At 43.0% G+C, this 21,737-nt stretch overlaps 3 protein-coding genes across 3 annotated transcripts; 1 reads left to right on the plus strand and 2 right to left on the minus strand.

Moving 5' to 3' along the window:
* The first annotated feature begins 6,340 nt into the window (after positions 1 to 6,340).
* LOC117860610 (disease resistance protein RGA5) lies at positions 6,341 to 10,480 on the plus strand. The gene is made up of 2 exons (XM_034743947.2): positions 6,341 to 7,346; positions 8,062 to 10,480. Exons 1-2 carry the CDS (start codon positions 6,505 to 6,507, stop codon positions 10,073 to 10,075), a joined length of 2,856 nt encoding a protein of 951 aa, XP_034599838.1. The 5' UTR covers positions 6,341 to 6,504; the 3' UTR covers positions 10,076 to 10,480.
* Positions 10,481 to 10,741: 261 nt separating this feature from the next.
* On the minus strand, positions 10,742 to 13,894 carry LOC117860611 (endo-1,3;1,4-beta-D-glucanase). The gene is made up of 7 exons (XM_034743948.2): positions 13,569 to 13,894; positions 13,445 to 13,466; positions 12,052 to 12,169; positions 11,873 to 11,960; positions 11,696 to 11,785; positions 11,481 to 11,581; positions 10,742 to 11,399 (listed from the first exon to the last, which is right to left on the minus strand). The coding sequence occupies exons 1-7, from the start codon at positions 13,846 to 13,848 to the stop codon at positions 11,259 to 11,261; spliced, it is 840 nt and encodes a 279-aa protein (XP_034599839.1). The 5' UTR covers positions 13,849 to 13,894; the 3' UTR covers positions 10,742 to 11,258.
* Positions 13,895 to 16,729: 2,835 nt separating this feature from the next.
* On the minus strand, positions 16,730 to 19,365 carry LOC117859988 (endo-1,3;1,4-beta-D-glucanase). The gene is made up of 7 exons (XM_034743194.2): positions 19,080 to 19,365; positions 18,958 to 18,979; positions 17,726 to 17,843; positions 17,504 to 17,591; positions 17,274 to 17,363; positions 17,085 to 17,185; positions 16,730 to 16,999 (listed from the first exon to the last, which is right to left on the minus strand). Exons 1-7 carry the CDS (start codon positions 19,303 to 19,305, stop codon positions 16,859 to 16,861), a joined length of 786 nt encoding a protein of 261 aa, XP_034599085.1. The 5' UTR covers positions 19,306 to 19,365; the 3' UTR covers positions 16,730 to 16,858.
* Between the last annotated feature and the right edge of the window lie 2,372 nt (positions 19,366 to 21,737).

The following is a 21,737-nucleotide window of genomic DNA, read 5'->3' on the forward strand; positions in this document are numbered from 1 at the left end:
GCTATCGGTGTTTAGACTCGGTAACCTACCGAGGGGGGTGCCTGAGGTGGTGTTTAGTGCGTGGGGCTCACCCAGATCAGGAACTGGAAGGTGAACTTGAACACATAATTTAGACAGGTTCGGGCCGCTAGATTGCGTAATACCCTACGTCCTATGTGTTAGTTGTATTGAATTGCTTTGGAGGGGGTCTCCACCTCACCTTATATTGCTAGGGGCAGGGCTACAGGTCGTTTGTTTACAAGAATACTAGTCGGATTTGACTAGTGAGTCCTACTCTAATTGCTACATGTAGTTACTTAATCCTTGACTAGTTCTTGTCCTCCACGTAGACCACGCTGTTCTGCACCGTAGTCTCCATGTCTGACACGTCTTGGTGTATAGCCCTGTATCTAGGACTGTCCAAACCTTCTAGTGGGCACATAGATATATGTACAACAAGCACAGTGAAGATCTAACGAACGCCCACCCGGGAAGGACCCCGTCAGAGTAGGCGCACCTTGGGTTGCCCTAGGCTCGGCAAGAACAACACATGGGGTTGGAAAAGTAGGGCAAAGAGGAAAAAAGGTAAAAGTAAAAGATAGATTAGTTTTTGATCAGTTGTGGCCCTTTATATTTATAGTGAGGGGAGGTCTTGCCCCGTTGGAAGTCGAAACCCTAACAAATCTCATGCAAAAATACAACTCCTACTCGGACTCTACAGGTCCAAACCGGTCCGACCTATCTCCTCGGGGGCAGATATTCCCGAGGTCATAACCCTCTCTTCCGAACTTCAAATTGGACGTTCTATATATGAATTTTGATCTACTCAACAAGAGATACACAATGGTGAACTCCAATTTGTATTTGTAGGACTTTGATCAAACTGGTCTGACCGATTGGAAGACCGGTTCAAAAACCTACTTGTCCAGATCTGCTAATTTTGACCATCAATAGGTAATAATTAAGAAAATATCATTGAGGTAAGAATTAAGAAAATATCATTTCCCTTCTCTCAAATTTCATTTTATTTGTGTGCATGTGTTACTAATTTTGTGTGTGTTATTTCACTACTATGGAATGGACCTTTCGTCCACTCCCTTAGTACCGGGTGCATTTGAATCCGGTACTAATATTAGCATTAGTACCGGCTCCAAATTTGGAATCCCCCGAACCCTCCACCCAGTACTAAAGGTTTCCATCTACGCGCCTAGCCCCCTTAGTGCCTGTCCTTATCCTCAGCTCCCTCCGCTCCGCTTCCCTCATCCTCATCTTTTCTCCTTCTACTCCCTCTCCCTCTCCAGGCCACTAGCCCCCTCCCTCCCTCCCCTCTCCTCCCCCCTCCACTCGCCCCTTACCTCGTGCCTGAGGCGAGGAGCAGCGGTAGGGTGAGGCGCAGCGGTGGCCATCGGGGCGCGGCAGGGAGCGGCGACGAGGTGAGACGCGGCGGCAGAGCGGGCACGGAGCAGCTGGCGGGCGGGAGCGCAGCGGTGGCGGAGCGGCGGGTGGGTGGCCAGGGGTAGCGGGGCTGGCGGAGGGCGGCAACGGCGGGACAGGCGGAGGGCAGGGGCGGGTGGGGGGTGCGGGCGGGAATTTATTTTTTTTTAATTTTTTAATACCCTTTAATACCGGTTATCTCAACCGGTACTAAAAGTCCCACTTTAGTATCGAATTGCCAGTACCGGTTGGACAATCGGTACTAGAGGGGTTATCGACCGGTACCAGAGGTGTTATCCCTAGTAGTGTTCTTATATATTTGAAAACGGATGCCGATTACTGCCGTGCTTTGGTCTGCCAACTAGGCATTCTTAATAGTCAACAGGATTATTCTGTTTCGTGTGTAGGGGAACTAGCATCCTAACAACCGTTGGTGGCTTACGGCTTTGGCTTGGCTGTCAATCAAGCGCCGCTTGGGTCACGACAATGGCAGTAAGGTCGTGGTGTCTACCAAGTAAAACTACGTATACATTCCCTCCGTTCTAGTGCAGATGTGGGCGTACACAATATTAGGCTATACTGGTGTTAAAAAAGACCAGTATAAACATATCCAATGATCGAGATTAATTGTATACTACTAAAAACTTCACTAGTGGTATGGATAGTATGCGTGAGTAGTATATGTGGTATAAGGGTATTATGGAAAAAGAAATATAAATGGCATATACATAATATATTTTTCTTGTTCTTTGAGATGGTAATATATCTCTCATTTAGTAATAATTCGTATGGTCCATCAATATTTAGTAATAACTATATTAGCATTTGCCTATACCATATACTACTGAGTGGTAGTATTGTGTACCGTAAAAAACTTATTTTTGAACATTCTTGTCACAGGACGTTTTAATTGACTTCAAGCATGATGTCCTCCATCGACCATCATGTCCTATTCTTTGCTCCGAGTCGTGTAGTTGTGCTTTTAAGAAAAAGGTGCTTGTGTGTTTTGCTTTTCGCGGTCTAAAAGTTTAGATAGATATTTTGTACCGTAGTTGCTCATCACTCCAATTATGTACACTTCTTCGCGCGTTATTTCATTTTCAATCTTGGAGTCGCCGCTGCCGACCTAGAGAATGGACTAGGGTGGCTGGCCTAAGGGTTTGGATTCGAGATGCTAAACTTTAGCAGGGTCACATCGGATGTTCGGACGCTAATAAGAAGGACTAAATATGAGCTAATTATAAAACTAATTGCAGAACCATGTGCTAATTCGCGAGATGAATCTATTAAGCCTAATTATGGATTAATTAGGCTTAATAGATTCGTCTCACGAATTAGACTCCATCTGTGCAATTAGTTTTGTAATTAAACTATATTTAATACTTCTCATTAGTATTCAAACATACGATGTGACACGTGCTAAAGTTTAAGGGGTTCACCCCCTTAATCCCACCCTGCTGGGATCAGCCTCCATGGGGGCGACAGATGCCACTGCCTAGGCATGGCGGTGGCTGTTGCTGTATCCCAGCGTTTGCAGGTATACCGTATCCCTGACAACAGGTGTGCGCATGCAGATTGGCCTTTCGGATCTATGGAGTGCTAATATGTGTTGCTTGATGGTGTTGTGTCGAGGTGGGTTTGGGATGTGCGCATGCCGGGCCAACGATGATGACGTCTGTTGGTGCCACATCCCTCTCTGGACAATTAGACAGCCCCGACCCCTTCCCCTACCACCTGTGTTATCAGTTCTTGCAGGTGTAAACCTTATCTTTTGTTGATTAGGTGATGGCCGAGCCCATGGCGTCGTGTCCCTCCCTCGCGGTGACACTTTGAAAGAACTCGTGCTTCATCACAACGTACTGCTAATTCCATGGTTTAAGAGAAGGGCAGCAACTACTCAAGGGAATGCATGTCAGATCAACATGTCATTTGAGTCGGATGTTGTTAGGGATTACGAGTCATATGCTGTTGATTGGTTGGCAAAGACCATGTGGTCTTCAGATATTTGTGAGATGCTTTAGATGCACTGTTCGCCACCTTTCTTTCGTATGAGGATGATGGAGTTTTGGGGATTTTGTGGTGTAAGAGAATAGGAGTGACTACGTTAAGCTCTTCCTCCATATATGGATTGTAGGTTGCTAGGTAATTTTGAGACGTATGTTGAATTTAAGATCTTTTATTGTTTATCACTTACTGGATCACTTTCTTCTTTCTCTCTTATATTTCCTTTTGACAAGGTTGTGTGTACTCCTGTTGGGGGAAAATATTAACAACCTCCTAATGCCGCTTAAAGCGACAGTCATGAAGGCCCAGGCCCACCTGCGGTAATTACGATTACAGCCGACCTAGTAAAGGCAAAGAACGTCCCACTCCGTCTCACCCGACCTAGGGCCTCGGGGTCGGACAATCCCGACCCCTCGAAGGAGGGACTCTGCCTCGCCCGACCGTGGTCCCAGGGTCGGGAGCGCCCAACCCCTCGCCGCAAGGCTCCGCCTCGCCCGACCGCGGTCCTAGGGTCGGGAGCGCCCGACCCCTCGCCGCAAGGTTCCGCCTCGCCCGACCCAGAGAACCGGGGTCGGGAGCGCCCGACCCCCACCACAGAAACCCCGTCTCGTTCGACCCCGGGCACGGGGGTCGAACTCACTCGGGTCCACAAGACGGATATTTGCCTCGGGCCACTGGAGGATCAGGATAACGATCTCGTGGGTCCCCCTATCGACCTCGCCATAAATGCGTCGCGGGCCTGTCAAGCCAAAAGGGAGCGGCGTCCCCGACGTAACCAGTCCCGAATACCGGTGCGTGGCGCAAAGTACTCATGAGCTGCGCCGAACAACACAGGGGGGCGCATCGCTTGCTCTCGCGCCCCGTGCTCCCAACGGCAGTGTCAGGGATGCGACGTCCGGGTCTTACGGTAATCGGTGGGGCAACAGAACCGGACCTCCTCCTCGGCGGGCACGGATGCCGAGGCTGAGGCTCATCATCACGCTCGACGGCGACGGCGACCAGGGAGATCATCGACAAGATCCGGAAGGAATCGCCCTCCCTCGCCGGACGCGCTGACAGGGACCGGATGCCGGAGCAAGAGCGGCGGCCTTGGGGCCCTCCCCTTGTATTATTTTTCTACTTAGCTTATCCTTCCTGCTTCTTCTCCTGAGGTCCAGCTCAACTGTAACCCCGAGCTCCCTCTTGCGCTATAAAAAGAGGACCGGGGGTCCTGAGACGGGGACGGAAACTCTGGCTCGGAAGCCAACAATACACTCTCACACTCCCTTAGAGCACAAGCACACTCAAGAGACCTGGGATCAGTTCCTTCTCTCGCCCTTCTGTAACCCCTACTATAGAACCCCGCGTGGGTAACACGAGCAGCCTCGATACTGGACGTAGGGCCTTCCTTTGCCCGAACCAGTCTAACCCCGTGTCTCCCACGCCACCATCCGAAGCCTTACGCGCATAAAAGAAATTTACTAGTCTAGAGTCTTGATCCGCAAATCTTGACAACGACAACTACCTTGTTACATAGGCTGGAATCTAAGCTTTCTTCATCCAAAAGAAGATTATATAAAACAACCAGAAGGAGGGGGGGGGGATTTTGACTGGTAAGGGATGTTTTGCAGGAGGATGTGCACCTCAACATGAGTAACATAGAATCTGTGGGTACACTTTTAGCAACATACCTTCAAACCACATTCTATGCAACAATAATCTTGTGCAAACCATATATAGCTATGCCCACCATTTATAGAACAATGCTCAATAGACTACAATATGCATATGAACGTGCACGGTGCACTACCGGAATGTCTAAGTTTGTCGTGTGTCCATGGCACACGGTGAAGCAAAAAAAAAACACTTGGCAAAGCTTTTGCCGAGTGGGCGTACACAGTGCCGGTAAAAATGTTTTGGCCGAGTGCTAAAACCGACACTCGGCAAACAAAAAAAGCAATGTGACGGTGCGAAGACGGTCACATCACGATTGCTGAGCGTCTAACGGTATGTCCACGGAAAAACAATCCTCGGCAAACATGAGTCATTTTAGACTTTAGGCACAATTTCCTAAAGGAACACCAGAAATTTCACAGAAATTTTCACATTAGCTATGTAGATAATAGCAAAGTTCTTGCAAGGTGACCATACTTGCAAGGTATGCTCGCACGTGTTCAAATTTGTTGTAAATCTGCAGTTCTGTCCGAACATATAATGACCTGAACAGCAAAAAGATTTGCCTCGACAGCACCAGGGGAGGTGGGAGCTCACTGTTTACCGCTTTCTGTCCTCCCTTGCAATCAACTCCTATAGTGTCCAAAGACTTGACCAAGTCCAAGTCCACGCGGTCCAGGCAAGCCCACTGGCCACCGGGAAACTCGACCCCACAGCACGAGTTGGAGGCCCCACGCGGGAAAGGAATCCTAAGCGATGCAATCATCCATATGTGGGTCCCTCAGACATGATTTTTTGGCTGTGAACACTGCACAGCAACTCGCGAGAATTTTGCCCTCAGCCTTTTTTATCTGTAGGTTTTGGGAGCACAGAGAGAAGGAAAAATTGGGTTAAGATGGAGTTGTTATTGGGATATGCGGAAAAGTAGGTAACGAAGTTGGACAACTGTTGGAGCTTTGGTTTTTCACCTTGGTTACCAAAAACTAGTCATTGAAATCATATATCGGGCACTCTTAAAAATACTCTAACTGATGATCTAGTACATATATTTTGAACATTATTTTTTAAAACCTTATAGCAACTCAAAACCTCTTTTAATTTTTTCTACTATCATAATCGTCTTAATCTTGGTCTACTTAAATGTTTAGACTACTTAACCTGCAATAACGTTTCTTATCTAGAAGAGACTATTTGCCCAACAACTAACCGTCGTATTCCCTCGTAAATAGCCATAGGGCCCAAGCTATATGATCACCACCTAAACCAATTATTGTCTCGACCACCTAAACCAATTATTATCTTTCCAACTAGCATTTCGCTTGCGTAAATGGAATCCCCATCTGCGACTGTGAGGCCCTGAGAATTGAAGCGCCCTTCCTCTCTGACACCACCACAAGCTAGCAGAGCGGTAGAGCCAGCAGCTTCCCAGTCGAGATGGCCGAACTGATGGCGAGCGCCGCCACGAGCATGATGGGGTCCGTCATCGGCAAGCTGACTGCCATGCTCGGCGAGAAGTACCAGCTCGCCAGAGACGTGGAGCAAGGGATCCGCTTCCTGAAGGATGAGCTGAGCAGCATGGATGCCGTGCTGCAGAAGCTCGCAGACAAGGACGACGACCAAATGGATCCAATGGATAAAGATTGGAGGAACAAGGTGCGTGAGCTATCCTTCGATATTGAGGATTGCGTCGATCGCTTCATGCTCAATCACAGCCATGGAGGTTCCAAGGCTAACTTTGTTCGCAAAGCCGTGCGTAAGGTGAAGATGTTGTGGGAGGACCAGGGCATAGCAGGGGAGATCCAAAAACTCAAGATACTCGTGACAGAGCATAGTGACCGGGCCAAACGCTACCGTGCGCTTGGACCCTCGCCGCCTCACTATCTCGCCGCCTCACCTCAGCCGGTGCGCTTGGATCCTCGAGCAACTGCCCTCTTTCAGGAGGCGAGGGATCCTGTGGGAATTGATGGTCCTCGCGAGGAAATCATCCAGTTATTACAAGTTGAAGAAAATCAACACAAGGTGGTGTCTATCTATGGTACCGCTGGGCAGGGGAAGACTACTCTAGCCATGGAGGTATACCGAAAAATCACACAAACACAAGCATTTGATTGCAGGGCTTTCGTGTCTGTATCTCAGACTCTGGATATGAAGAATCTACTCAGAGATATATTGTCTCAAATAGTAAGCAAGAACGAGTTTGACCAGTTGCAGTCGGAAAATTGGGAGACGCTGCAAATTGAGATACGCAAAATGAGAGGCTACTTAATTGGCAAGAGGTAACCAGAATTACTTTCTTGTACTATAATAATTAGCCAGTTCATCTAGCTATGGCAATGTTGTGAGGTCTTTGTCGATCACATGAGCTCACCTAATTTATCGGCCATTTTACGGTTGTATTTTACGGACCCATTCGAGCATAAAACTACCACATATGCATTTGTTATAGCTAAAACCATGACTTCAGCTGTTCAACATATCTACCAAAAGCCACATATCTTACAACAAGGTCAAGTCAGCTGCTCATGAATGTAGGCGTATGTGGTTGGAGTTGGCCTGTACTATACTATATAAAATGATTGTGTGCGAATGATATTTGAGTAGAAAATTATTTACTCTATACCATCAAATAATTTCAGATTCAATAAAATTATTTCTTGATAGCTTCAACCATGTTTGTTTCGTATAGCCATTCTAAATATCCATAAAAATCTTCTTTAAAAATTAAGTTTTCAAACTGAACGCTTCTTGTGTTTCAGTGGGTCTCATGTGGAGGAAGCTACTATTTTGGAGGTTGTAGACAGATTCTTTTCCGATAGTAGAGGAAGTAGTTTCCAGCCTCTATTCCTAGCACGTGTAATACGAACTGACAGAAAAAATAAGCCACCACTATCCATCGCTTTACTTTTCTCCAATATCTTTCACCATGATATGCTCTATATGTTGAATAGTTATGGTGGCCTTGTAACATGATTCCTCAACCAATGCATGCAGGTACTTCATCTTGATTGATGATATCTGGAATGTATCAGATTGGGAGCTTGTACAAGCTGCCTTACCTCGCAATGACAACGGAAGCAGAATAATTACTACAACTCGCAGTAAAACAGTAGCCGAAACATGTGCTGGTATTGATGCACAAATGTACAAAGCAAAGCCACTTGGTGATGACGAATCTCGCAGATTATTCTTTAAAAGGCTATTTCACTCAACTGAACATTGTCCCCAAGATTTGATGGCAGTATCCAGTGATATTTTGAGGAAATGTGGGGGATTACCATTAGCCATAATCAGTATAGCTGGTTTATTAGCCAACAGAAGCAAAACCAAGGAAGTCTGGGTCAATGCATTGAAGTATATTTCTGCTGCAGTTGACAGAGATTCTCACATTGATAAAATGAAAAGAATTTTTCTGCTTAGTTACTTTGACCTTCCTCTTCATCTAAAGAGCTGTATGTTATATCTGAGCGTGTTCCCGGAGGATTATGTGATTGATTGTAGACGGTTGATATTGTTATGGGTAGCTGAAGGACTGATTCCTGGACAAAGCAGAGAAAATATGGAGCAGCTTGGGAGGAGTTACTTGAATGAGCTGATCAATAGAAGCTTGGTCCAGCCAACCAAGGTTGGGGCAGATGGCGCAACAGTGAAACAGTGCAGAGTTCATGATGTCATACTTGAGTTTATTGTATCAAAGGCTGTGGAGGACAATTTTGTTACTATATGGAATGGTAATGGATTTTCTGTAAATTATTCTTCTAACAAGATTCGCCGTTTATCTATCCAATATGGTATTTCTATGCGGGCTGAAGAGATGGTGAAGATAAAAGAACAGGCAGCTCATATTCGATCAATTAATATTTTTGACCCTAATTCAGTGCTGCTAATTAAAAACACCTCTATGTTTTTAAGTAGCCAAGTCTTGCGAGTGCTGAATACACAAAGTCTGGAGGATTGCTATCTTGGACATGTCAAAAGTTTTGGTCAAATCAAGTACTTGGGGTCATCAATATGCCACTGCAAACTCCCAAAAGATATAGAAAAGCTGCAACATCTAGAGACACTAGATGTTACGTGGTGTAACATTAAAAAACTACCGGCTAGCATTACCCAACTGCAGAGATTAGTGCGTCTTCGTGTCGATGGTCACATAAAACTACCTGATGGGATTGGAAATCTGCAGGCATTGGAAGAGCTATCATATATCGGATTGGGTTATCAAACTATCAAGTTTATCCAAGGGCTCGGCGATCTGACCAATCTGAAGGTACTTGGAATTCATTGGGAGTACCCTTATGCAGTCGCGGGACGTCACGTGGACGTGGAAGGCCGCAAGGAAGCATGTATCTCGTCACTCTCCAAGCTTGTCACAACACTTCGAGAACTGCGCATCATGCCAATACTTGAATATTTCATAAGTTCACAATACTTCTTTCCCAAACGTGAAGGACCAAGTGTCGTGCCCTATCAAATCATTCAAATCATCAGCTCGCTAGTCAACCTGACCCGCCTCAGTATTGGACTAGTAAGCCAGGAAGGGATAAATATCGTAGCAAGTTTGCCCATGCTCCTCTCTATTACTGTTCGCTTTTCCTTTGAAGAGGGTAATTCTGGAATCAGGTATACAATCAGCAGTCAAGGATTCCAGCGTTTAGTCAAGTTTAATTTCTCCTGTTATTATGAGGGGGCGGAGTTTGAGCCAGAAGCCATGCCAAAGCTCCAAAGGCTCAAGCTGTACCTGGCGGCACGGGATCAGTTCAATTATGAGCAAGGCGGCCTGGTCCTTGGGCTGCAGAATCTGGCAGGCCTCAAACATGTTGCTCTTAGTATTAACTGTGAGTATGCTACTCCTGACGAGGTGCAGGATTTGGAGGATGACATCAGGGTTGCAGCAGGCGCCCATCCCAACCGTCCCGTGGTCCAGCTGGTCGAAAAAGTACGTCAAGATTGTATGGCTCAAGGGTGCAGCAGGCGCCCACGCGACCATCCCATGCTAGAAGCACAATGACCAAGTAAATGCACGGTGTGGAGAATAAATATCATTATCAATGATGATCTTTTTTTCTGTTTCAAGAGCACGTTGGAATTAAACAAGGTTAATTCGATTTGTTTTCATCTTAGTTTTTGCTTTATGACAACATGTGTGCATGTAGATTGGCCTCTCGGATCTATGGAGTGCTGATATGTGTTGCTTGATATGATGGTGTTGTGTCGAGGTGGGTTTAGGATGTGTGCTCCGAGTGAAGGCATTTGCCCTTCGCCGGGCCAACGATGCTGACGCCTGTTGGTGCCACATCCCTCTCTATTGACTACGAAGGAGTGATTACGTTAAGCTCTTCCTTCATATATGGATTGTAGGTTACTATGTAATTTTGAGACGTATGTTGAGTTTAAGATCTTATGTTGTTTATCACTTACTGGATCTCTTTCTTCTTTTTTTCTTTTATATTTCTTTTTGACAAGGTTGTGTGTTGTTGCATAGGCGGCTGGAATCTAAGCTTTCTTTATCCAAAAGAAGATTATATAAAACAACCAGAAAGCAACAAAAGGCAGGGGCGGTTAATCTCCTTGGGATTGGAGGGGATGGGGATTTTGACTGGTAGGGGATGTTTTGCAGGAGGATGTGCACCTCAACATAAGTAACATGGAATCTGTGGGTACACTTTTGGCAACATACCTTTAAACCACATTCTATACAACAATAATCTTGTGCAAACAATATATAGCTATGCCCACCATTTCTAGAACAATGTTCAATAGACTACCATATGCATATGAACGTGCACGATGGATATTAGACACAAAACATAGTAGTAGTAGTATAACTTGCACAAAACTACATTTATGATCTTTTGTATTTGAGCCAGGAAGTTCTTTCAAAAGATAACCCACATCGGATGTTTGAATGCTAATTAGGAGTATTAAACATAGGTTAATTACAAAACTAATTGCACAGATGGAGTGTAATCTCGCGAGACGAATCTATTAAGCCTAATTAGTACATGATTTGACAATGTGGTGCTACAGTAACCATTTGCTAATGATGGATTAATTAGGCTTAATAGATTCATCTCGCGAATTAGCATAGGGTTCTGCAATTAGTTTTATAATTAGCTCATATTTAGTTCTCCTAATTAGCATCCGAACATTCGATGTGATAACCGTGCATGGCTAGGCACTTCCGAAAGTCTTCACTTCAAGTACTTGTCAAACCAGTCGATCATTAGACCAAGAGCTTGCTCAGCAGTTTTGACAGCAAAAGGGTCGGTGGTATTATATCTGCAAGCAAATCCATGTGCAACTCCTGGAAAGACCTTGGCGTAGTAGGGAATCTGCAAACAACCAATGCCACAAAAATGAGCTTTTCCAACTGATATATAGTATCCTCTATGACGGAATCACTAGGAACTCACCTCTGTTCTATGACGCAATACACTCACATACTGGTACACTAGTTTTGGCGGTGCGACTTCGTCATATTGAGCTCCAAGGATCTCGATTGGACATTTAACCTCTGTTTTGAATGGTCATATAGTTAGCATACGAAATTAAGCACTTAAGTTCAGTTCCAAAGACATCTCAATCGATGCTGTCTGGGAGGTTGCAAACACAAAGAAAAGGAGCAAACCTTTCATGTCATCAGTAGTCACAATGTAAGGATGAGAAATGGAAACTACTTTAACATCACTGGTTTTCCCCATCTCCACACTAAACTTTCCTGTCAGTTACGCGGCAATAGGAGATAAGAATTTTATGCTCTGTATGTTGCCTGAAGAAGGATTTTGGAAGCTGGAATTTCACTCACCACCCCAGCAATAACCTCCCACCCCGATGGACTTTCCTTCCTTTTTGAAAGCAGCAAAGAGTGGCTTGGCGTCTTTGGCAGCTTTTACCTGCCAGATCGATCGGATACTCAAATCAATATATTTTCAACTCATGATGCAATGAGCATAAGATGAAATTTGAAAGGGACATGGAACAGACCTGGGAGTGGAGCTTGATCCACTCTGAAATGTTTTTACTTGAGTCTAAATAATCTCCATTGAAGAAATCAGGCACCACAACAAAGTATCCAGCCTCGCTAACTTTATCGGCTATCTGTCTGCATCATTAAAAGATCAAGAAAGGGATGAACAATAGCTAGTACAGAGAGGGATTCTTGCGTCGTTGTACTCCAAACAAAATGCAATCTATCTCATATGAGAATTAACTTTCACCGGATTGTCTTTTTTGGGAAAAAAAAACTGTACTGTATTTTACTCTGTACAGAAGCACAAAGCATTGTTATGTTTTTTAAAAAAAGATAGTCAAATAAAATTTGCTCTAGTTCTTCAAAGTCTCTAAAATCATCTGTTGATATTTAAAAGCATTTTGCTATGGTTATGATTGCGTTGCTACTTGCTACAAGCATCATAAGGGAGTACTAAGCAGGAAAAATCGAAAGCATGCCAGCCGAATGATCTAGTTCTTCAAAGTCTCTAAAATCTGGAGAGATGCTAGTTGACCAAGAACAGAGCATTTTGATCTACGATAGTAAGCCAGAGTAGAGCAAGAAAGAACACAAAATTTGGGAATTAAAAGACCGTAGATATATTTATGTAGGTGCCTCGAATCCTGAGAAAATCAATCAAAAAGTGGAGAAAAATTTCCTGTCAAAACGTACGCCCAAATTGACTAGAAACTGCAGAAGTGTAGTACTACGGTCGAAACACCAACCGAAAACATCGGAGGCGAGGACGATGGCGTGGCTTGAGCTTGCGGCTGAAGGACCGAAAGGGCGATCAGAGGGGGGTGAATGGGAACCTATAAAAATTCTCAACAAGAACAAGGCCTATGTCCCAAATACAACCCCAAAGCACACAACACGTTGTATCGTCAAGATGACGCAAGTCAACTCGTGACAAGCTCACCCTAGGAACGATACACGTATCATATCATGACAAATCTCATGATTTTCGGCTATCTGTCTGCATCATTAAAAGATCCACTGGTACCATCAGTATTCCACTAAATCAAGGCGATGAACAATAGCTAGTACAGAAAGGGATTCTTGCATCGTTGTACTCCAAACAAAATGCAATCTATCTCATATGAGAATTAACTTTCACTGGATTGTCTTTTTTTTTTGAAAAAAAAAGCTGTACTGTCTTTTACTCTGTACAGAAGCACAAAGCATTGTTATTTTTTTGAAGGGAGTACTAAGCAGGAAAAATCGAAAGCATGCCAGCCGAATGCTCTAGTTCTTCAAAGTCTCTAAAATCTGGAGAGATGCTAGTTGACCAAGAACAGAGCATTTTGATCTACGATAGTAAGCCAGAGTAGAGCAAGAAAGAACACAAAATTTGGGAATTAAAAGACCGTAGATATATTTATGTACCTGAGTAAAGGTGCCTCGAACCCTGAGGAAATCAATCAAAAAGTGGAGAAAAATTTCTTGTCAAAACGTACGCCCAAATTGACTAGAAACTGCAGAAGTGTAGTACTACGGTCGAAGCACCAACCGAAAACATCGGAAGCGAGGACGATGGCGCGGCTTGAGCTTGCGGCGCCGGTGACGTAGGCCCTGAAGCCTCCTGGGAGATCGTTGAAGATCACACCGGCCTCGCCACCACGCTGAGACATGTCCGGTGGGTTGTCCAGGCACTCCGAGCGCTCAGCCTTAGCGGTCGCCGCCGTCCCAGCAAGAAGGACGGTGAGGCAGAGGAAACACTGCGCGGAAGCCATGGCCCTCCGGCCGGAAGCTCTGGAATGCTTATCGCTGCCGCTCTGCTGCATCGCCATCCAGTATTTTACAGGACAGGAGGAGGATTAGGTGGGGGTGAAGATAGCATCATACTATTTGACTCCTTAAACTCTTTTACGGTACACCATACTACTCCCTCCGGAGTACCACTTAGGCTAGTCTCAATGGAGTTTCATGAGCATTAAATCTTATACCACATTAGTAATTTTATTATTATGGATAATTTAATAATTATTAATTGTAAAAAGTGAGATTTCAAATAGAATGATCGTGTAAACTTTATGCTAGTATTAAAAAATATTATAATGATGTCATTTTGTATTCTTTTACTATGATATTTTTATGTTATATATACTACTCATTTATACTATCATACAGCTATGATTTCAGACCATCTGAGATTTTTATACTAATTTGTAATTAGTATAGCCTAGCGGCTTTTTCCCCATACAAGAGCTAGGAGGTTCCTGCTCGGAAGAGCGAGATCGAGCTAAATAAAACTGAAGTTTTTCCTTGGCGGCAGCTTCGCGCCTTCGCCTCATCACTTCACGTACTAAGCTTACAAAAGCTTGGCATAGACATGGAGTTAAGAGTAAAAGACAGTTATAAAAGTTTGGTTTCAAATTTGTATTCGAAGTCCTAGAAAACAATAGGAAGAAGGATAACACACAGTGAATTGCCTTACTGCATGAACGATGGAGCAGTGAAAGGCCTAGTCAAGGTGACGCTGACGTCTCAAGAATAGCTCACGCCAGCACTGACGTATGTAAGGCCTCCCCAACAACCCCTTTCATCCTGGAAATGGTCGAATGATGAGGTTGTCTCTGAATTCTTGAAATATTGTAACCTGAACATTGGACGGTTACGTCGTCTTAGCCGCAGCTTGATACGACTTCAATAACACCATTAACATCAACGCATCCATAGTAGTTATGTTTTTCTCTCCTGCAAATACTGATCAGTACATGCATCATGCCATAATTAATGCACTGCTTTCATGTTCTCTTCTAGGGGCCGTCAGTTCCCTTCCCGTCAGCCGCATTTGTCTCATCGTTGTCAGAATGGATCTTGTGGCTACAGAACAAAGGAAGAAAAAGAGATGAGTATGAAATCAGAGAACTAGTGATAGGCAAAGGAGGATCAGGGTCCAGATTTGACGATTAGCGAATTTCGGTAATTTTAGTGGTGATCAAAGGAAAATTCCGAAATTTAATATTATACTTATGCATATAATATATAATTTATTGTAAACATAGTACTCTAGACTCATATTTTCTATTGTTTGTGTTGCATATTCTTCAACTCAATATATGCACAGCCATAAATCATACTAACCTTTTGTTTTAGATCCAAAAAATTAGAAAATCATATGATATGGTGAAGTCTCCAAAAAAAGTCAGCGAAATTTCACCGAAAATTCGCAAATTTCAGGTAAAAAAAAACTAAAACCGAAATTGTAAACCTTGAGAAGGATACAGTCGAACCTTGAGAGGAGGATTCTCTGTGCAACATGGGTGTGAGGTGTTCGTTCCATTATACAGGATCTCATGAATCCAGAATTTCTTTCATCCATGGACCATCTCTTCCTCTAGAACGTTGGTGGGGCAAGTCTATGGAGGACAACGATCATGGAGGATGCTATGACTTCGGATGTCGAGAGGTGGCGCCAAATCCAAGAGTCTCGGTCTTCAATAGTGGGCCTCCCTTGACTGAAGAGAACTGAAAATATAGGGAGAGATATAGGTAGTCAACTAAAGCATTGGCCCTGAAGTGTTAAAAAAGTATTGCGGGCTCCTCCTAAAACAACTTACGGTAGTCTTATGGAAATGCTCTTAGTTTTAATCTTTTTTCCTCCTTGTATGTTGAGGCCACTTAGTTTTTGTGTTTATGTCTTCGCAATTTATGAATTGAAAGAACAAATTCATGTTTCACGTGCTCAGAGCACAATTCAACTTTGATGGTTCTGAACCTATACATATGTCCTTAACTACCAAAATCAAGCCTGCTTTGACCCCCTATATTTGTCTGGCAATACTGATGGTTGTTCTCTCACTGAATATGAACTTGTTTTTCTATATGAATTTGCAAATGATCAAACTTACATTTCTACCAACTTTTTTGTTTATTTCTGTCATTGAATTTTAACTTGAACTATATTGTTTGGAGTAGAGGCAAATGCTGAAATACGAGACCAATTTTGATGCTTGTTTTTTTAAAAAAAACATCATCTTCCTACATACTCCCTCCGTCACAAAAAAAATCATTTTAGGATTGTCCAAAGTCAAATATTTTTAAGTTTGATCAAAATTATAGAAAAAACTACATATATTTATGGTATGAAATAAGTGCCATTTAATTTATCATGAGATATATTCTTATAATATACCTATTTGATGCCATAAACCTTGATGCATTCCGGGGGCTCCAATGGTTCCTGGGCTTAGAGGAAGGTCGGCAGTGGTGGTAGGCCCGGCGGTGGCCGCGGTTTGGCCAGCTACCGCCGGATGAAGCGGCAGTAACAGGCTACCGCCGTTTCAAACGGCACTACCTATGTCCACCGCAATCCAACGCTCCAACCGCCGTTTCAAATAGCGGTAGCTACTGATCCGGCGGCCGAGTTCTATTTCTACAAATTTTTGGATCGCCTATTTATTCCTGCAAATACGTAAAATAAAAATAAAAAAATAAAAATAAATTCCTGCAGCGGCTCCGATCTGAATCAACCATTCTGGGCCAACGTACAAGGGATTGGGCTTGCGCGTTCTGGGCTTTGCGACCCATTTATTGCTCTCTTCTCCGCATTTTTGCTTCTTGCTTTGACGCCATCTGTGCACTTTTTTTTTAGTTTTGCTAGTTAAGGTGTGCTTTTGTTGGAATCCTGATTGTTTGTGTGCTTAAAAGGTGACCAAAATTATCTGATGCAGGACAGAAGAATATGTATATATTAAATATTCATCCAATGGAATGTCTGCAAGTTTACAATGCGATTGCCAAGAAATATTATTCTCTTCCAATCAATCTGAGCAACCTTGGAATGTTGTGTAGACTTCACTTCAAGTATTTGTTGAACCAGTCAAGCATGTAAGCAAGAGCTTCTTCAGCCGTTCTGACGGCAAAAGGGTCGGTGGTATTATATCTGCAAGCAAATCCATGTGCAACTCCTGGAAAGATCTTGGCGAAGTATGGTATCTGCAAGAAAGAATGTCACAGAAATCCATAATGTAATTATTGGTATCCCCAGTGTGTGTAATTGATGTCAGTACGAACTCATCACCTGTGTTCTTTGACGCAAAACTTCCACAAACTGGTACACTAGTTTTGGTGGTGTCGATGTGTCATTCTGAGCTCCAAGGATCTCAATTGGACATTTGACCTCTGAATTTTCAAACGAACTTAGTTAAGCAATGGACATCAATAACATAAGACTAGTTTGACAGAATACAAAAAAGAGAGAAGGGCACACCTTTCATATCATCAGCAGTCACTGTTGAAGGATGAGAAAGGCAAACTACTTTTATATCGTCAGTTTTTGCCACCTCGGCACCAAATTTTCCTGCCAAGAAGCAGAAAAGTTGTAATAACTAGTATATGCTTTATGCCTTGCCTGAAAAAAGGATTTTGAAAACTAAATTTCACTGGGCTAAGCTTGGCTATTGATACATAGTATTTGGTAACTTGATGTACTCCACTCACCACCCCAGCAATAACCTCCAACAGCAATGGACTTTCCTTCCTTTTTCAAAGCAGCAAAGAGTGGTTTGGCATCTTCGGCAGCTTTTACCTTCCACATCCATCGGACACTCAAACCAATTTATTTTCAACTCATGATAATGCAGTGTATTATAAGATATTGTTAACCATGGATTTTCATTATGGTGAGAATAAGATGAAAATTGAAAGGGACATGGAACAGACCGGAGAGTGAAACTTGATCCACTCTGAAATGTTTTTACTCGTGTCGTAAAAATCTCCATTGAAGAAATCTGGAACCATGACGAAGTATCCAGCCTCACCAACTTTATCAGCTATCTTTCTGCATTATTAAACATCCTCTGGTATTAATTAGCTCTCAACTAAATAAGGGAGATGAATAGTGACTGATAATATTGTTTCTTACATTATTGCAAAACACTATGCAGTGTATCTCATATTGAGGGAATTTTTTATTGGCTGTCTTTTACATTGTAATTTGTAAATAATCCAGAACTTGGTTAGTTTATTTGAAAACATAATCAAGCATGGTTGAAACGTTAAGTTAGATAAGACATTCTGTTTGTAAAACAAATATTGTCCTATTTTGGTTGAAATTCATTCATCAGTGAATGTCCAAAATTACTGATGATCTCAGGTAAAATTTGCTCAAATCCATGAATTTTGAACATTTTATTGAACAGTTCCAATGTCTATTGGGACCCACCCAAAAAAGTTTCCCTGCTGGATGATACAGAGTGTATGCACATCAGAATAATGACAAAGTTTCCTAAAAGTTGCGATAGCAGTTTAATTATTTGACCCTTCCTTTTGTCCAGAGAATATTGTTAGATGACAATGCAATTGTTATCTAGAAACATTTCGGTAATGCTGCTGGATTTGTATAATATAGAAAACGCTGAAACAATATAATGCAATCTAAAATGTTCAATTCTAATCTGGAAGCACTGTTTGCCATCAGAATCTATGGGTTTAGTCGTTTAGATCAGCTAATTCGTATGTATTTATCCCTCTTTATAGTCTTTATAATGAAGCGGATGAAACTGCATATTGCAATGTCTACATTTTACGACGCCAAGAACCATGGAGCCTATAAACAAGTACTAATCAAGAAAAACCAAAAGCATGTTAGTTGAGTGCACAATCATTTGTTTACTCAAAATCCCTTTAAATGGAGATGCTCATGTTCACCACGAAAGCGTAATCTTTCTTTCTTTTTCCAGACAAAAAAAATGGGCCTTTTGAGCCACGATATTTTGTCTGTCTGTCTTGTTCAGAAGCTGCTCGCTTGTCGACCAGTTTTTCAACTAGATTTTTCCAGTGGTTTTAATTTGAAGCAGAAAATTAATGTGAAACGAACAATCATATATACTATATATATAAGAGGAATAACAACAAGGAACTTAAAATCCTGGAAATGAAGTGATGGTGATTACCTGAGAATAGGCGCCTCGAATCCTGAAGAAATCAGTCAAAGAACAACAGACAAGTTTTTACTGTCAAAAAGCGCACCCAGCGACTACGAATTATAGTGCGTGATACAGATCGATGCACGAACCGAAGACGTCGGAGGCGAGAACGACGGCGTGCCTGGACTTGGCCTTGCCCGTGACGTAGGCTCTGAAGCCCCCTGGTAGGTCGCTGACGACCTTGCCGGCCTCACCGCCGCGCAGAGACAGGTCCGGCGGGTTGTCGAGGCACTGCGAATGCTTAGCTTGAGCGGCGGCGGCCGCCGCCATGGCAAGCACGACGGCGAGGCAGAGGAAGGCCTGCGCGGAGCCCATGGCGCTCAGACCGGAAAGTCAGCAACGGTTGTCCCTGCACAGCACTGCTGTGTTAGGTGTGCTTTGTAGCACACGGCCGGCGGACATGGTTGTTGTCACGTCGCAATCCTAGTGCGGCTTATACAGGAGCTTAGAGATTAGAATGCTAGCACGCAGTCTAAACTAAACGGAAGCTGAAAACAACTCAGATGATTAGAGGAAGCGACCGAGTTGATCTTTCATTGATGATCGGACGGAGAGGATGCCGTGGTATCTTCTTCCGTGCGCGTAGTGTCTTTGCACTCTTGTCCCTGAAAGTTGACATTTGCTTCGTTGTGGTGGTATTTTTTTTTTCTCCCGAATGAAAGTTGTGGTTGCCGCTGAAGAGGTTGGCAGTTATATCAGTAGACTTTCACACTTTAACGGCTCGTCGAATTTTCACTGAGACGTCAAATTTTTATCGAGGTATTGAAAAGCTCTCATTTTTTCCTAGTTCTCTTTGAAGCCCATGCAACAAGGGAATACCCTACGCAAGCTCCGGTTAGGTAACTCCATGGATAGCCGACGAGTATTCCCCACATGTAAGTGGCCAGGCCTCCTCCTTGCCTCTCCTGGTGCTCTCCACCATCTTCACTAGGCAAAGAGCTTCGACATATAGCCTCTCCTTTCTTGTACAATCACTATCGGCCACTCCACAAACGTAGTTGGAGGGTCTCGTATTACTTACAAGTCCTGGATTTATAGCACTTAGTGCGTACAAGCACCGATAACAAAGAGGTGTGCAAACCTCGCTTAACTCTAGGCTAATCCCTAAAGTAATGTGCTAATAGACCTAAACTAGCACTAATCAAGATCTTAGACTTATGCTAATTGTCTTAATATTCTCTTTAGCACTTTGGTGGAAACCTATAACTTCCCCAAACTCTAACACGCCCCAACATGAAGAACTAGCCATTATTCACAAAATGCTGATTTTACTATAGACACAAGATGATATTGTGACTTTAGTGTTCATATTGGATGATATGGCGATCCTCCAATATTCAAGACTCAGAGTAGGTAAAACTCATTGTAGGATGATCCGATTATTATACTATTGACACCGTATGAATTGGTGTTCCTCCAACATTCAAGACAGAGAGGAGGCAAAATTCATTATAGGATCATTCGGTGATGGTTACTGTTCACATAGGATCATTTGATGTAAATAGCAACCAATGGTGAAGGCTACTATAGACACAGGATAATCTGGTGTGAATACTAACCAATCATATGATGATAAGGTATAATATGCGACGGTGAGGAATCTTCACTGTTTTGCTTTGTTACTTCACGTCTATTTATGGCGGCTTCTTTTTTATGATGTCTTAGTTCTTGTGCATGTCCTGTTGACCTTATTTAAGGTGTTTGATCACTCAATTCCATTACCTTGTGTCCATGCGATTAAGTCCTTGTATACTCACAAATGTTGTTAGTCCCATAAGTTAGTTTGACACACAATCACCAAAATTACTAATGCCCAAGCTAGGTCAATTTTGCTTACCCCCCCCCCCCCCCCCCCCGCGATGATTGATGCCAACACAATTCTTGATAATTAGATGATGAGCTAGCCAATTTCTCCTTGAGTTCCTTATTTTTAGAAAGAAGTGTTGTTATAGCTACCTCTTGATTATGAACAAGATCGCAAAGCTCTTCGAGGGAAGGAGAGGAGTCATCATGACTTACATCGTTATCATTTATACCTTTGGCCATTAGGAAAATGTGCAATGAACTTAATAATGGTAAGAAGGCACATGGCTTGTGGTGGATTTATTCATCACTTGAGCTTATCATATCAAATATACCCCGCCCAATGTTTTTGAAGGCCATCTACTTGCCTTTCTCTCCTTCCTTTGCTTGCATCTCTTCATCATGAGTGGACAATACTCAATGTAGTTTCCCTAATCTGTATATAGGGAAATTCCATATCCAAACAATATTATTATGTATGGATCTCCCTTATGTACATATCCCTATGGGAAATTGTGATTTCATTTTTCATTAAGGGAATTTGCTCTGATACAGATTGTGGCTCGTCCTTCTTGGACCATCTAAGTACAATTACGTTAAAGAGAAAGGATTCGTAGATAGATGGTTAACTAGATTGGCAAGTACTTATAAATACTTAATTTTAGTATCTATTTCAATTTCTATCTAGATGTGCATAAAGTTTTTATATACGGTTATAGCCTTAGTTAGTTTTTAGGAATACCTGATTCACCCCTTCGTTGGGATCCAACCCCGGGCTGTCTGTTTCCTTTGACTTGATGGAAGCGAGATCGGAGATAGGTGGAAGCATTAAATGATCTTGAACTGGCAGACCGGATAGGATAATACGCCACCGACGTGCCTTCCCTGTAAAACCACATGATTATGGTGGAGACTAGATTGGGCTACCCCGACAGCAGTTGAGG

This window comes from Setaria viridis, chromosome 6 (assembly GCF_005286985.2).
Source record: "Setaria viridis chromosome 6, Setaria_viridis_v4.0, whole genome shotgun sequence".
In the NCBI taxonomy this organism is placed as follows: domain Eukaryota; kingdom Viridiplantae; phylum Streptophyta; class Magnoliopsida; order Poales; family Poaceae; genus Setaria; species Setaria viridis.